Below are 15,278 nucleotides of genomic sequence, written 5' to 3' on the forward strand. Positions count from 1 at the left end.
CCCCCAAATTCTTCGGATCTACACGATTCACTTGGATGACCTATTTTGATTTCAAAACGGTGAATTTCACTGAAAGGTGACAAGTTTGCACTTTGCAGGTATGGTTTATGTAACTCTGTAATGCTTGTACACATGACATCTATTCTTCTGTCCATCCTGGAGAGGGATCCTCCTGTTTCTCCTGATCCGATGTGAGGTCAAAGGTCAGGGATGTCGTATGTGTACAGATTGTAAAGCCCTATGAGGACAATTAGTCATTTGTGATATTGGGCTATATAAAATAACTGAATTGACCCAAACTACTTTCCCATATCCATTTTCAAAAAGTCCCTAGTATATTTTACAACGTGTGTTATATTTTGCATCTTATTACCTTCGCATTGAAAATGCCGGAAGGTTATGTTTTGATCGCTGTGTATTTATTTATTTATTTATTTATTTGTATGCGTGTTATTCGCAAATCTCAAAAAGTATTGAACCGAATCGCATGAAATTTGGTGGGATGATTGTTTATTATCCGGGGACCAGTTGATTAGATTTTGGGATCGATCGGGTCAAAGGTCAAAGGTCATGAACAGGTCAAAATCTTTCGCAGAACTCAAAAAGTATTGAACCGAATCGCATGAAAATTGGTGGGATGATTGTTTATTATCCGGGGACCAGTTGATTAGATTTTGGGATCGATCGGGTCAAAGGTCAAAGGTCATGAACAGGTCAAAATCTTTCGCAGAACTCAAAAAGTATTGAACCGAATCGCATGAAATTTGGTGGGATGATTGTTTATTATCCGGGGACCAGTTGACTAGATTTTGGGATCGATCGGGTCAAAGGTCATGAACAGGTCAAAATGTTCTTGAATCGCCTGAAATTTGGTGGGATGATTGGTTATTATCCGGGGACCATTTGATTAGATTTTGGGATCAATCGGGTCAAAGGTCAAGGTCATGGAAAGGTCAAACTCTTTTTTTACCATAGCACGATACATTTTTGTCCAATTGGCATGCAACTAATGCCAAAATGTTCATAATTCAATGCCCAATCTTGTGATATGCGAAGGTATGCGCTCTACCGAGTGCCCATTCTAGTTTTCCCAGTTTTAAGTTCATTCTTTCTCCGTTTTCTTTTCACGTAAAAGCCATTTGATCTGTATTTCTAGTACGACGTGCTCTACAAATAAGATTAACATTATTATCCTCATCATTAAATATGTCCGTATCAGTAGAGGGCAGCAAACACTAAGCACGTGTTGGTGGATACATTTAAACGGCAAAATAAAGACAACAATGATCCACATTGTCAGTGGTAGTCCAATATTAGAGATGGATGAGTGTGATTTCTACAAAAAGGCTACGCAAAATACAAGTGTGTTAAGTGTAGTGCACCGATGACTAACTGGGTGTTGCTCTTTGCCTAAAAAGGGTCTGAAATCCATTCAACACATGCTCCGTCTTTGGAAGGGGTCATCTGCAGGTGTTGTTCAGTGCTCCGTCATGTGCTCTGTTGGTGTTAATAAGTGTAGGTGACGTGTGTGTGTGTGTAAAACGTGTTGACCGGGTTGTGGATCAACCTCTTGCTGAGGCTGATGGTGCCGATGGCCTTCGTGGTGAGAGCAGTACTACGTGACCTCCACTGCTGGTAGGCGGGCAGACAGTAAGCAGCATTCCAGCATTAGTTTCTCACACTCGTCTCACTCCGGGATGATGGGGGGCCTTTCATTCCCCCCCCCCTCACTTTAAAAATAGACAAATGCATTTCAGAAACCATTTGCTCTTTTTTGTTGTTGGTGGCCTGACAACCTGTTTCAATGTTCCAGCAGCTCGGCTGGGATGTCACAGCGTGTGGGGACAGGGGGGCGGGGGTCTCTGTTTTTGGACGTTGCCCTTTTCCTGATTCCACACCCACCTCCTCTTCACCAGCTCGCGACATGTTCTGAAGCGGCGCTGCTTTGCACCCGTCAGGGCCGATCACCGGTGAAGACGGGCTGAACGTGGCACCGCGGGACCCACAGCGACAGCCGGAGAGGGACGACAACCCCTATGATCTCCATTGGGGCGAACGCACACAGAGAAAGACGAGTCCTGTGGATATTCATAAATTAGATTTATTTTCTTTGAATACAGTTTGCAGTTTTACTCATTCCAAATGTTGAAATCTTTTCAGAAATGACATTGAAAGGACCTTCTGGAAAGAAAAAAAATCCGTCTTGAGGGAAAAAAACTGCACACCCGAAGCACCGTGGTTTTGTATCGTTTTCTATTATGTACAATTACATATACTCTTTATTATGTGTTGCTTACAGTAACTTATACTGTACACAGTTATGTCACACATATCCATCTTTGCATTTTCTTCTGCATACATTTTCCTCTCACCGTGCACAGGTTTCTTAAACCTGAAGCACAGGCACTGAATTTGTCCTCGTTTAAAAAAAAAATAAAGAAGATTGAAATAGAAAGGAAGAAAAAAACCGTTAGACCAGCCAAGTTCTTTCTACCGTTTTGTCAAATGTCCAACAACCTTTTCTTTTTCAAAAATATTTTCATAGAAAAAGATGAACAGCTCATTTTTACAGACATTTCAAGAATAAGCAATACATTCATTTTTTTTTTTTTTACATTAACCCCATGCACATTACCATTTTCTATTCTAGTCAGGCGTTAGTTAAAGTTATGTCTGGTTTAACCTTACTGATAGAATGATGGATAGTCACAGCGCTTAGTTGAACAATTCAAAGGGTCCGTGAGTGAGATACAGCAGCAGGAGCGCTGAACACAATGAAGGCAGACGAGGTGCTTTGTTGCTCCGACAAACATCGAGAACCGCGCTGACGACCTCGAGAGAACAAACGTTAAATAAACTGGTTGAAGCAAACCCCTCCGTGTGTTTTGGATTCTCTGCTCTGTCTGATTTGCGGCTGCGAAACTCTTCTTTGGCAAATGTAATTAACTGATCGTCTCGCATGTTTACATTCTGATGTAACAAAAGAAAAAAACACTTTTCAAAGGAGGCGGTAGCATAATTGTTGTGCTGTTCTTTAAAAGGTGCCATGTGTAACAATTGAAACCAGTACGGCGAGGTAAATGACAACATGTTCATCATTAGCATACATACAGAGGGTAAGGACTGAGACAATACCCCCCCCCCCCCTTTCCACAAGCGACAGAGAACTACGGTGGCCTTCAGGTAAAGTCAAAACGAGAAAATCTCTTTCTTCCCTGCGTTGCTCCTCGGCAGTCCAAATGCGGTGGCCTCCGCTCACTCGCTGGCAGAAACCAAGATGGCGACGGCCAACACGCTGAAATCCAGGCTTCGTAACACCAGCCCACAAGCAGACGGGTGCAGTCACGACGACTACGCCCACTTCTAATCTACAGCCGATGACTCGGTGAAGAGGAGATGTGAAGGACTTCTACGTTACTGATTACAGACCAGGGAAAACCATTTCTGCCAATAGACCCCCCCCCCCCTAAATCATACACACTGCTCCTTTAACGCTGCATTATTAGTGCTCAAGATTCCCAGATGCACGACATGAACTCGGTCACCAGTGATACTGCTGCTTGTCCTCACGCTCCATCTACAGCACAAACCAGTCGGAGTTCATCTTCATCCCGCCGTTTCCAACCATCTACCCATCAACCATAGCCAGAAACAACCGAGAGCATGTCCTGTTTATTTCCTGTAGAAAAAGGCCTTCATGCAGTTGGTATCTCAGGCACCTGATCGTGACGGAGACAAAACAAAAAGAACGGCTCCAGTTCAGCCACACGCTTTTCTCCAGACCTCTTCTTTTCCTTTATCTTTTTATTTTTTTCAAGGGATGGATTTTTGAAAACTGGAAAATCAAATAATTGTCTTTGCAAAACGTTCATTCCCATCCCGTAAGACAAATGTGTGAACAGTGAAGTTTTTCCCTTTTCGTCCCTCCTTACACACAGATAGGGTATGAGGAGTACAGGCATGGACATAAAAAAACTGACAACACTGCAAAGCAAAACCGACATCTAGGGGAAAATACTGTTGCTGGTCCCATTACAGCAGTTCCTCGTAGAAGAGCAGGTATGCCTGAGAGTTGAGTACCCGGGACTCTGGTACCGTCTGAACGGTGGTGTCACTGATGTACACCCACTGGCCCTGGAAGCTGCTGCCGGCTTCCCTCGCACCTGAAACAAACACACACACACACACACACACACACACACACACACACACACACACATGTCATTATTGTGTCCAGTGTGGGTAAACAATCTTGTTCAGTGTATGTAGACGAGCTCTGAGAGGATGGCTCCACAACAACAAAGCTAAATGTAACATGTAACACTTTAACTCTTCTCCAGGCGTACTGGGCTTCGACAATTAATCAGGCGGCAACCACCGGGCCTAATGGTGAGGCCAGTGCAGAGCGCCTTAAACCAGGGGGAGGGTGTGAATGATGTCATGTCGTGTTAAAGTGCTTTGAGTGGTCGGAAGACTAGAAAAGCGCTCTACAGGTACAGGTCCATTTAACATTTAGGTGTGTGTGTGTGTTTGAGAGAAGGTCACTATTGCGTGCACCTTTCTGGAAGTGACCATATAGATGAACAACTCTGAACAAAATCTGATCTAAATATTTATGTCTGTCATTCCTCGCACAATTCGTGGAGAAATCGTTTTTTAAATGTTGTCCTCTCTGAACAACAACTTAACTTGAAGGTACTCGCCCTAACACGGAGTGAGAATCTTCTGGCTGTTCTTTTTAACGTTGTCTCTTATGTGTATTCTTCATCTGCCGGTTACTCGGCGGTTGGCTTTTACCTACTCTGAACTACCGCTATGAGAAGAACAGAAAAAAGAGAAGACATGGATCTATAGAGCACAGAGAACTCTATTCATCCTAACCCTTTGAAGAGGAAATGTTCAAGGTCACGGGGAGTCAGGCCTTTACTGAACAGCTTTCATGAACAGCACACACACACACACACACACACACACACACACACACACACACACACACACACACACACACACACACACACACACACACACACACACACACACACACACACACACACACACACACACACACACACACACACACACACACACACACACACACACAGAACATCAGAACATGGGTAAAAGGTCTCGGAGGAGATCAAGAGAGTCAAACCCTGACCTGACAGGTTCCTGTGGTGCTGATCCGTTTTCCTCTGGGGAGCGCGCACTTTGACATAAGCAGTGTAGTGGCCCCCCCGCATTGAGCCGCTATGTTCCACAATCCCATACAGGCTGTAGAGGACACGCTCATCGGCTGCCAGGTTCTAGAAGAAAAAAGGAGGAGTGTTAGAGAAAAAGAGGAAAAAGAGATTAACAAGTAGAACGTTTAGAAACCAGTAAAGTAGTGGTGTCACGTAGAAGAGAAGCACACAGAGTATATTTCACCTTGCAGTATGCCGAACAGAACGGAGCCAGATCCAGGATCAGGGGAAAGTCCACATGGCGGTTTACTTTTCGCAGGTTCATCCCCGCCTTGAGATACAACAACGGAACAACAGCACTTAAACATTTTGGCCGAACACAATTCCCATAACATCACTGTTTGGGATACACAAAGGAACAACGTGTGACTATGTGCAACAATAAAACAAACAATAGGCAGGCTGCTCACCTGATGGAAGCGTTTCAGATGCAGTGTGATGACAGGAGGCAGCAAGGAGATCAGGATTTGCTTCCTGGCGCTGGTGTAGATGTTCTCCACCTTCTTGTCTACGCCAACAACACAAAACACACAGAAATGACAGCTGTTAAAAAACACAATTCTGTTTTGTTCGAGCTAACAAAACAAAGTCGTGAATTTGAGTGATTGAGTGAAGACGAATACTGACAAGTCTTCATGACAGGATCCTACGAACATCTGGATTGAGATAGTAGATTTATAATGTATATTTATTTATATTTATAATATATTCATAATGTGCTCTGATGTGCACAAACACAAACTCAAGCATCGCTTTAAGGGTTTTCCTATTGACAACCTGTGATGTAGATGATCACATGTACAACTAGAACGGGCACTCGGTAGAGCGCATACCTTCGCATATCACAAGATTGGGCATTGAATTATGAACATTTTGGCATTAGTTGCTGCCAATTGGATAAAAAATGACCGCGCTATGGTAAAAAGAAGATGTTGACCTTTTCATGACCTTGACCTTTGACCTGATTGATCCCACAATCTAATCAAATGGTCCCCGGATAATAACCAATCATCCCACCAAATTTCATGCGATTCGGTTTAATACTTTTTGTGTTATGCGAGTAACACGCATACAAATAAATAAATAAACGGCGATCAAAACATTACCTTCCGGCATTTTCAATGCGAAGGTAATCATTTGGCATTAGTTAGAAATATTATGGGACGTATTTGACACCACATCAACTCATCGCGGCGCATCCTCAAAGCCCTTCGTCTTTCCAGATGTGTTGGTCTCACCGGCCGCGCTGCTCTTGCGCAGCTGTTTCTGCCGGCGCTCGGTGCAGCTCTCACACAGCAGCTTGTTGTTGCCCATCAGCAGCTCCACGGAGGTGAACTGGTGCAGGCAGGACTGGATGGAGCACTCCTTGGACCTGGGGATGTAGCTGTGGGACAGCGCCTGGAACGCCCCCTGGTGGTGGTGCTGACGGTGGAGGTTGTCTCGCGACTGCGCTTCCCCCGGCTCCTCCGGGGCGCCGTCCCCAGAAGTGAAGCCCAGGTTGACTTTGGACACTCCGGTGACGAGCTGCTCCACGGCGCCGCTCTGCCTCGTCGAGGAGGGGGCGGAGACGGGCGTCGGGGAAGGGGTGAGGGTGGAGGACAGGTGTCCGTGGCCGCGGCCGGAGGAAAAGGGCCGCGGGGAACACTCGCTCTCCGAGGCCTCGCTGTCGGCGTCGTTGCTGCTGTCCTGAGCGGCCGAGTCTCTTTCGCTGCCGTCCGACAGGCTGCCGGCGGTGGCCATCTTGCAGACGGAGACGCCTCGAGCCGGTCGGGCGGCGACGCCCCCCCCCTCACTGCCGCTGGCTCTCTTCTCCTCCATGGAGCTCGAGGACCTCCTGTTCGGCGGCTTCTTGGGGAGAGAACAAACGGGCGCATTGAGACCCTTCCAGACACATTTACATGAAGACTTCACGCTCAAAAAGCATCTGGATTCCCAAACTGCCGACACTAGAATTGATCACGCTGATCAAATGTGAAGAAAACAACAACATTTACGTTGTCAGTAAAGCACTTGTTCACTTTGTGGCTTTTTCTGCAAGGGCACACACTTTATTGACAAATAAACAAATAGGGTGTGTCGTAGCTGTGAAATTCTTCAGAGGGTAAACAATGTAGTGATGATTACACATCTGGTAAACATCAGCGCTGAGTGTATTTGCCATGACGCCATGTTTGACATGTGTTTCTACTGTTGTTAACGTTACAGGAGAATAGGATAAAGGGCCAGGCGTTGTCTTCCATCAAAGTCCCACACAGGAGGAGACATGTTGGCCGAGGCTTTGCTGTGTGCATTTCATCAGTTTGCAGACAATAGAGAGAAAAACAACACTGGCATGATACCGAACAAACAAACAAACAAACAAACAAACAGATTGAAGTTGGCAGATCTTTTCTTTGTGCGAAGCATGAATATCAACCGTAAAGAAAAGAGAATCACTTTTTTCAAATTAGCAACTCCTTTTCCATCACACCATAAACATTACAGCGAAAGTCATTTCTTATTTAATTGTATTGACATTTTAAGCTTCTATTGAAATTTTAGAAAACAAAGCTTTGAATATCTATTCTCATATTCTATGACCTCACCACAAACATAATGATGAATCCTTGAACACAATCCTCAACTTAAATATCCTTTCTTTAATAAATAAAACGTATCAGTGTGTATCCCTGACTGCTGTAAACGTGTGTATTTTGGATTTTAAAATGACCGGAAGTCGCAAGAGTCAGAAAACAAGCAATCAATCCTAAGCAGCCACCAATGGAATATAACTACACAACAAGTTGACTACTGTCCACTTCTGAGCTCGTTTGTAACCACCGGCGACTTACGAGTTGTTAAAACTGCGAAGCGTTCGAATGTCGACGTTATGACGGCCGAAGCTTTCAAACTAGAAGAAACTAGAAATCCTGAAGGTTTCTTCCCTCTTCCCTTTTTACCCCTGAAAGGTTTTTTTCTATTTTTTGGCAGTTTTCCCTGATCCGATGTGAGGTCAAAGGTCTGGAATGTTGTATGTGTACAGATTGTAAAGCCCTCGTAAGATGAATTCGTAAATTTGTGATATTGGGCTATATAAAATAAACTGAATTCAATTCAATTCAATAGTCGGTGCACCCCCACCTGTCCACTCAGCTTCCTGGTGTTGTTTCTGTTGACGGAGTGCGCTGCGGAGAGGACCTGGTCGTGGTGGGTCACGTGAGTGTCCTGCTCCCGGCTGCCCTTCCCTAGCCGACCGGGGTTGGACGGTTTTGATATCTGAGTATGAGATACTGAGCCTTCAGTTCTGGAACCGTAAACAACACTTCAACCTTAACAATCTCGCCTTTTTCTGTCATTAACTCATGTAGTATACCGTCTGTACAAGTGTGATTAGAGTGATAATTATCATCTTTTGATATTATTTGCACAGTTTTTCTTATTAACAGTTGGAGCAGCTCACCCTCTCCTCTATGATCGGCAAAGAGATGTCAATGAAAGCCTCTTTCACTGTGGAGATCTGAAACACACATCACATGGATGTCACACACACAAACACACACACATATAGATATATAAATGTATATATGAATAAATATATATATTTACAAATATACACTCCCGTTCAAAAGGTTGGGGTCACTTAGAAATGTCTTTATTTTTCAAAGAAAAGCACTGTTTTTTCAATAAAGATAACATTAATCAAAAATACACACTATACATTGTTAATGTGGTAAATGACTATTCTAGGTGGAAACGTCTGGTTTCGAATGAAATATCTCCATAGGTGTATAGAGGCCCATTTCCATCAACTATCACTCCAGTGTTCTAATGGTACATTGTGTTTGCTAATCGCCTTTGAAGACTAATATCTGATTAGAAAACCCTTGTGCAATTATGTTAGCACAGCTGAAAACAGTTATGCTGGTGATATAAGCTATACAACTGGCCTTCCTTTGAGCTTGAAGAACAAAATGAATACTTCAAATATTAATCATTATTTCTAACCTTGTCAATGTCTTGACTATATTTTCTATTCAATTTTCAATTCATTTGATAAATAAAAGTGAGTTTTCATGGAAGACACAAAATTGTCTGGATGACCCCAAACTTTTGAACGGTAGTGTATATATATATATATATATATATATATATATATATATAAATAAAATAAATATATATATGAATAAATATAAATATATGAATACATGTAAATATATAAAAAATAAATAAATCTCAATCACTCCCCCCAGCCATATCCTCCAGTCTGACAGGAAGCTGAAAATCCCCCCGCCCCCCTAAAAAATCACTCAAAACTCTGCACTTTAATCACTTGTATTCACTTGTTTAAAATTGTATTACGTATTTATAGTATTTATATATATAGTATTTATAGTATTTATATATATAGTATTTATAACAACTGTACGTGAATCTTTATGTTTACTTAGTATTAGGAAATGTCTTGTCTTATCTGTTGTGCCTGTGCACTTTTATATGTTTCACCGTGGGAGAGTGGGAAACGTCCTATCGATTCCTTTGTATGTCTTAACATGTGAAGAAATTGACAATAAAGCTACTACTACTACTACTACTAAATATATGTATATTTATATATACACATATATAAATAAATATTTATATATACAAATAAATATTAATAAAAATAAATATATAGCCAGTTTATAACAGTCAACCTCTGCTGCATATTTTCAACAAGTCTGCAAAGAGGTCTGGGAAGCTTTTCTGCTTTTTGCCTTCAAGGATGTTCATGAATTTTCAGAGTGGCATTTGCTTTTGTTACGACTCTGAGCTCCCTCGGGTTATTGTGAACGCTTGCTGCAAACAGTCAAGCTGGTCCTTGAAGGGCTTTTTTACCGCTGACTTCAGTTTTTCTTTCTTTCTCCGACTTGTTTTTCAGCCCACAGAGAAACGTCAACTTGATGCCGGGAAGCTACGGCTCAGATCAGTGACAAATATCTGTCAATTTATAATAATAATAATAATAGAGGATAATGGAAGATGCTAGTGTTGCTGGAAATTGCCAATCTATCGAGCTTCCCGCAGCAAAAGATAAGATGAAACATAAAGAAAAGTGGGCAAGGTTACACATTTGTTACATTAAAAATCAATTACGGCCTGAAGCCAAAGAAAGTGTGATCCCGGCGACCCCATGCGTCTCTGTGTTCCATTGAGGTCATCGGGTTGAGCCGTGCCTGCTCACCCACGTGCACACTTACATGTTCGCACTCTTCACACATAATTGTGTTGGTCAGTTCGCCCACGAAAATGCGGTCGACGAAGTTCATCTTCACACCTTCCTTTCCGTATGCTAGTGGGGAAGAGAGAGAGACATTGTTCTTAATCCAATAATGAAGAATATTCTGTCAATGCACTTCTCAAAAATATGGCAGGCACCATTTGTTTTCCAATAACGGCTGAGAACTAATCGATTTGACTCATTTTCCTGGACGGAAATTACGATGAAACAGATTGTGGATGTAGACACACACAGGCCATCATATCACATATGAGTCATCAGGTCAAACAAGCTAGTTTAAAGTGTGTTCAATAGAAAGTTACAGGTAAAGGTGAAGGTTTATCCAACAAAGACGATGCTGTGCTCTGTCCTCCTGATAACTAACTGAGCTGCAGTTCCTTAAACGGCCTCAAGATGGAACTATTGATCTGGGCCATCTACCTACAACTACATGAGTATACAAACCTTTGACTTGGCGTTTGGTCTCCTCATCCGCCGTCTTTTCAGTGGGATTATTGAAAGCCTTCAGAATTCCCGCTTTCACCCTCTAAACAGAACGAATAAAAAAAATATGTAAATCAAATATGACGATGCAGGCTTAAAAATTATGCCAAATAAATACATGAATAAAAATTAAAATAAGAAAACATGGATTAAAATACAAATTCACTCTGGGGCTTTTTTCATTACATCCATTAGTGAAACATCAAAATCCAGCCCACAGCTCCGTGTGACAGATATACCTATTATAAGCGTCATTAGTGTAAAATAATTATTGTGCTTGTCGAAAAACGTCACCGTGTAGATCTCTTAATTAACGGTGCACGTTTGTGTGCGTCAATGAGCTCCTCTTATCGGAGCTGACGTGGTCAGTGAGTGTGTCAGCGGCAGAGCTGTATAGAGGCACAGCCACGGCAAAGCACCAATCAATAGATAATTGGCCGCGGTCTATGTCTGCGGTCGAGACCAGTCAGCACCCCATTGTCCCGGGACCCACGCACTGGACTGGCTATTTAGGTCAGAAAAAGTCCCACTAATCCACAGCCCAGCCAGCGTGCACCCCACTCAGTCAGCAGTCAAACCAGGCTCAGCCTCTCCTACTAATTAATTACCAGTAGCCCCACAGCCTCCCTTGCCCCGCCCCCCTTCCCCAAAGTAACAGCGTGCACGGTCTCACACAGGATGGGCCGAGGGATGGGGCCGGGGGGAGGGGAGTCGGAGGGGGTTGCTGGTAAAAAGGGTGCAGGGGTGGAGGCTAAAACGAAGACGGGGCGAAGAAGGACCGTCCATGCCCTGAGAGAGTAAGACCCACCGTCTCAGCTAATTGGCGTTAATTGACTGGGGCCAAATTAGCATATTTAGATCTCTGATACTAATGGCCAATCAACACAAACACTTAGGGCCTCGAAAAGGTCGCTGACACCCACTGCCTCTCTCTGTGACACAGGGCTTAGGCAGGACAGGGTGTGTATGTTTTGTGGATGGAATACAGGTGTCACTCAAACGGTCCTCAGGTCAGGTTCACTTGGTTTGAGCTCGTTGGCGACGTCTTCGGAAAAATTATGTTTGCGTCACGTTTGTCCGGTGTTTGAAAAAGCGACAAACATCCGACAATAGCTTTCATCGGTATTAGAAAAGTTAGTAACACCTTTAATGTTTGCCTTCATTTTTAGAAATCCTTCAACAATGTTGGCTAAAGAGCCACTGTGTGTATGTGCTTGGCTGTATACATGCGTTTTGAGTGAATGGATAGAGGAGGCTGTGGCCCCCTCCCTCTTCATCTCCTTGATTGGATTGGGAGATGGGCTGATGAGTGTGTATGTGTGTATATGTGTGTGTAAGAGGGGGGCTGTGGGTGACCCTCCAGCACAATGGGACAGCCCCGGAGCTCATTCGGCAGCTGTGGGTTTCCCAAGATCACACAATGATGCCGGTCGTGCCACTTGCAAGTCCCCTAAGTGGCACAACTGTCAGTGTTCACAAGTTTGAATGGGAGCAAGGGAAGGGGGGGGGGGCTCCCGGGTCTGGGGGCTGACCACTAAACACACCCGCTAACTTCTCCTCCTTGGTTCATAGAGCCACTGGTGGGGCCACAGGGGCCAGCTCAGCCCTGAAAAGGGCCGCCGTGGGGCCTCCTAATTGCCCTGTGAAGGAAGTTTGTACGTGCCAAAAACATGAGGCGCCTTGAGGTTTAAAAAAAAAAAAAAAAGACGAGCCAAGCAGAAAACTGATATTGGGTTGTATAAGAGCAAACGCACCGCCGGATGTCTTATGACGACACTAGTCATAGCTTTTCAAAACAAACACATTGCAGACGTTTCTCTTATTGGTCCCATTATCAACTCGTTTCAGGCATTGGCTTGAAGTCTCTAAGCGGACTGCCATCATTGATGCTCGATTCATTTGTTTAATGTATTCCATGAAACACAAACCTTTTGAAGATAGCAAAAAATTATAAAAAATACAAATTGCCACATCAATGGGAAGAAAACAAACTAAGAATCTACAGCCGTGCTGTGCTGTGGTGCTTTGAGCTAAATGCTAATGCCAATGCTAACATGTTCACCGTTGATACTCAGCATGTTCCCCATCTCAGCTTTGAATGTTAGTGGCATGCTACAATGTTATGAATTCATAATTAACACAAAACACAAAGGGTTAGTCTGCAAAAGTGTGGCTAAAAAATGGTTTTATAATCTGACAAAGCATGTGTGTGCGTGTCCGTCCTCGCTGGCACATTTTCTTCCCCCAAATGTTCAAAATGAATTTTTAAAGAAAACCTCAAATACCAGAAGTACGAGGAGCACTTTGTACGGATTGAAGAACCTTTCTGTAGCCGAGTCTAAATTAAGCACCCTTTGAAGAAAAAAAGTGCAAAAAGGCAAAAGATTAACAGCAGTTATATTCTGGAGTGAGCCGTTACAGGAGTGTGTGTATGTAAGCTCACTTTAGTTTCCTCTACGCGTATGGAGTCCAGAAGGTAGTGGAGGAGCTCCTGGCTGTCTTGTTGTTGGTAGCCCTTGAAGCGCGGCGCTCTGTGGAAAAGACAAAATAAAAACATAGATGAAAGTCAAATGTATTGCCAGTATCGAAAACAATTATTATAATAAAATATTAGATCCTACCCTCGTGCATTTTCTTCTTTCATTCAAAATGATTCCATAGAATTTAATCATATCTATATGATTGTCTACCAGTCTTAAAAAGGTAAACAATGCACTGAAACAGGGTTCATACACATGTTGACCAATGGATTTCCGGGACTTTTCCATGATTTTAAACCAAATTTCCATGACCAAACATTTAGTGAAATCTCGGTGTGTACAAGATTATATTAATGACACAAATGAATGAGAGACAATAGTTTGATTCAAAGAATAAATATGTATTCTTTTTATGAAATTGCCTAAATGAACATATGAATAAAATAAATGTCGATGACTTTTCCAAAACATTTTGGATTACATTTTTTTCAAGGACTTTTGCAAGTCTGGAAATAACCATTTTAAACTTCCCTGACTGTTTCAGGTTTTCCATGACCATAGGAACCCTGCTAAAATAAATAGCCAATGTACAGTCTTTGTTCCATTGTGTTGAACACTGAGGTCCATCACGTAAAAAAAGGACGTATGATAATAACAACCGGTCGTTGAAGCACCGCTCTACCGTGTTGCCAGTCAATTTATGGACTTGACCTTCTGCTTTTGCTCATTATTGCCATTTAGTTGGTGGATATCTCTCCTGGTTAGAAGGGGAGGTTCTCCTTGAGCCCGTCCCCCGGCTGTCCGCAGTGAAGCAGATGTGAGGCCAGATGCCAGACGCCAGGGCAGACGGGCAACCGGGGCGGGAGCCAACGCAACCTGTTGGGCCGAGCCAGCCACAGAACTACAGGACAGGTTGGTCCAACAGGCACGGCGGCCATGACACACGCGGAGAGGTCACATCACCCTCTAAACGTTTAGGATGTTTAGAGGGTGGTGGGTTGACTTCTTTTAAATCACATTGTGTCGATTACACCAGTGATCTCATCGTGTATTATTAATACATATTCTGTCACTTTAAAAAGGTATTTTTAATAGAATTGGCCCCCAATTGTTTGACCCACCAGAAACGTACTGTATTACATCGATAATTATACACAATAATAATATTGAGACATTTTTCGTTCTTAATTATCCTGGTCGAAAGACAACCTGACCACAGCATTTTGCATCCAATTATTAATGCCATTCATAATCCTACTTTAAGGAATCATCTCTCGGAGACACGCCGACATGTGGCCCGAGAATTGATGTCTTATGGTTGGGGGAGAGATGGCCAACCACCTGCCCTCGACACAGGTCATAACCAGGAGTCTAAACACTCACATCCAAATGTCCTGACAGGCTCATGTGAGTGTAACTCACAACCTCTGGACACACGAATAAAGCCTCTCTGATAGGCCACGGACGCATTATTAGTCTTCCCTCCTCGTTCACCAGTCTGGGCCTTCAGAGATTTTGCTCTATATGCTCTTTTCTTGTTGTTGTTGTTGTTGTTGTTGTTGTTGATATTGTTGTTGAGCTACACTCCCACATTCCACGAAACAAAAGGCCTGTTTACTGCCCTCCCCACATGGAACCAACACACTTTTCCCGCACTCCTCTCCTACATAATACCCCCTCTCCGCCCCCCTCTAATAATTTCCCTTCTCTCCCTCATAACAGAGGTCCCCCCCCTCACATAAAGACACAATATCAGTCTCTTATGCCCCTTTCGTGCAGACACGAGGGACCGGCTGGGTGGAGGGGTGAGGACGGCAC

The 15,278-nt window shown here is 43.3% G+C and overlaps 1 protein-coding gene across 6 annotated transcripts in view; it reads right to left on the reverse strand.

Moving 5' to 3' along the window:
* Positions 1-2,083: 2,083 nt before the first annotated feature.
* usp45 (ubiquitin specific peptidase 45) overlaps positions 2,084-15,278 on the reverse strand; it is a 40,680-nt gene continuing 27,485 nt past the window's right edge. For 5 of the 6 annotated variants that reach the window (XM_056443884.1, XM_056443883.1, XM_056443880.1 and 2 more), the window contains 10 exons: positions 13,424-13,511; positions 10,942-11,023; positions 10,457-10,548; positions 8,680-8,736; positions 8,361-8,495; positions 6,479-7,088; positions 5,651-5,748; positions 5,425-5,511; positions 5,159-5,303; positions 2,084-4,163 (listed from right to left, as the gene is read on the reverse strand). In XM_056443884.1, coding sequence (XP_056299859.1) covers positions 4,033-4,163; positions 5,159-5,303; positions 5,425-5,511; positions 5,651-5,748; positions 6,479-7,088; positions 8,361-8,495; positions 8,680-8,736; positions 10,457-10,548; positions 10,942-11,023; positions 13,424-13,511 — 1,525 coding nt within the window. In that variant the 3' untranslated portion in view covers positions 2,084-4,032. The remainder of the gene's footprint in view (positions 4,164-5,158; positions 5,304-5,424; positions 5,512-5,650; positions 5,749-6,478; positions 7,089-8,360; positions 8,496-8,679; positions 8,737-10,456; positions 10,549-10,941; positions 11,024-13,423; positions 13,512-15,278) is intronic. The other variant, XM_056443882.1, reaches the window with a different exon arrangement.

Source organism: Pseudoliparis swirei, chromosome 22 (assembly GCF_029220125.1).
Source record: "Pseudoliparis swirei isolate HS2019 ecotype Mariana Trench chromosome 22, NWPU_hadal_v1, whole genome shotgun sequence".
Classification (NCBI taxonomy): domain Eukaryota; kingdom Metazoa; phylum Chordata; class Actinopteri; order Perciformes; family Liparidae; genus Pseudoliparis; species Pseudoliparis swirei.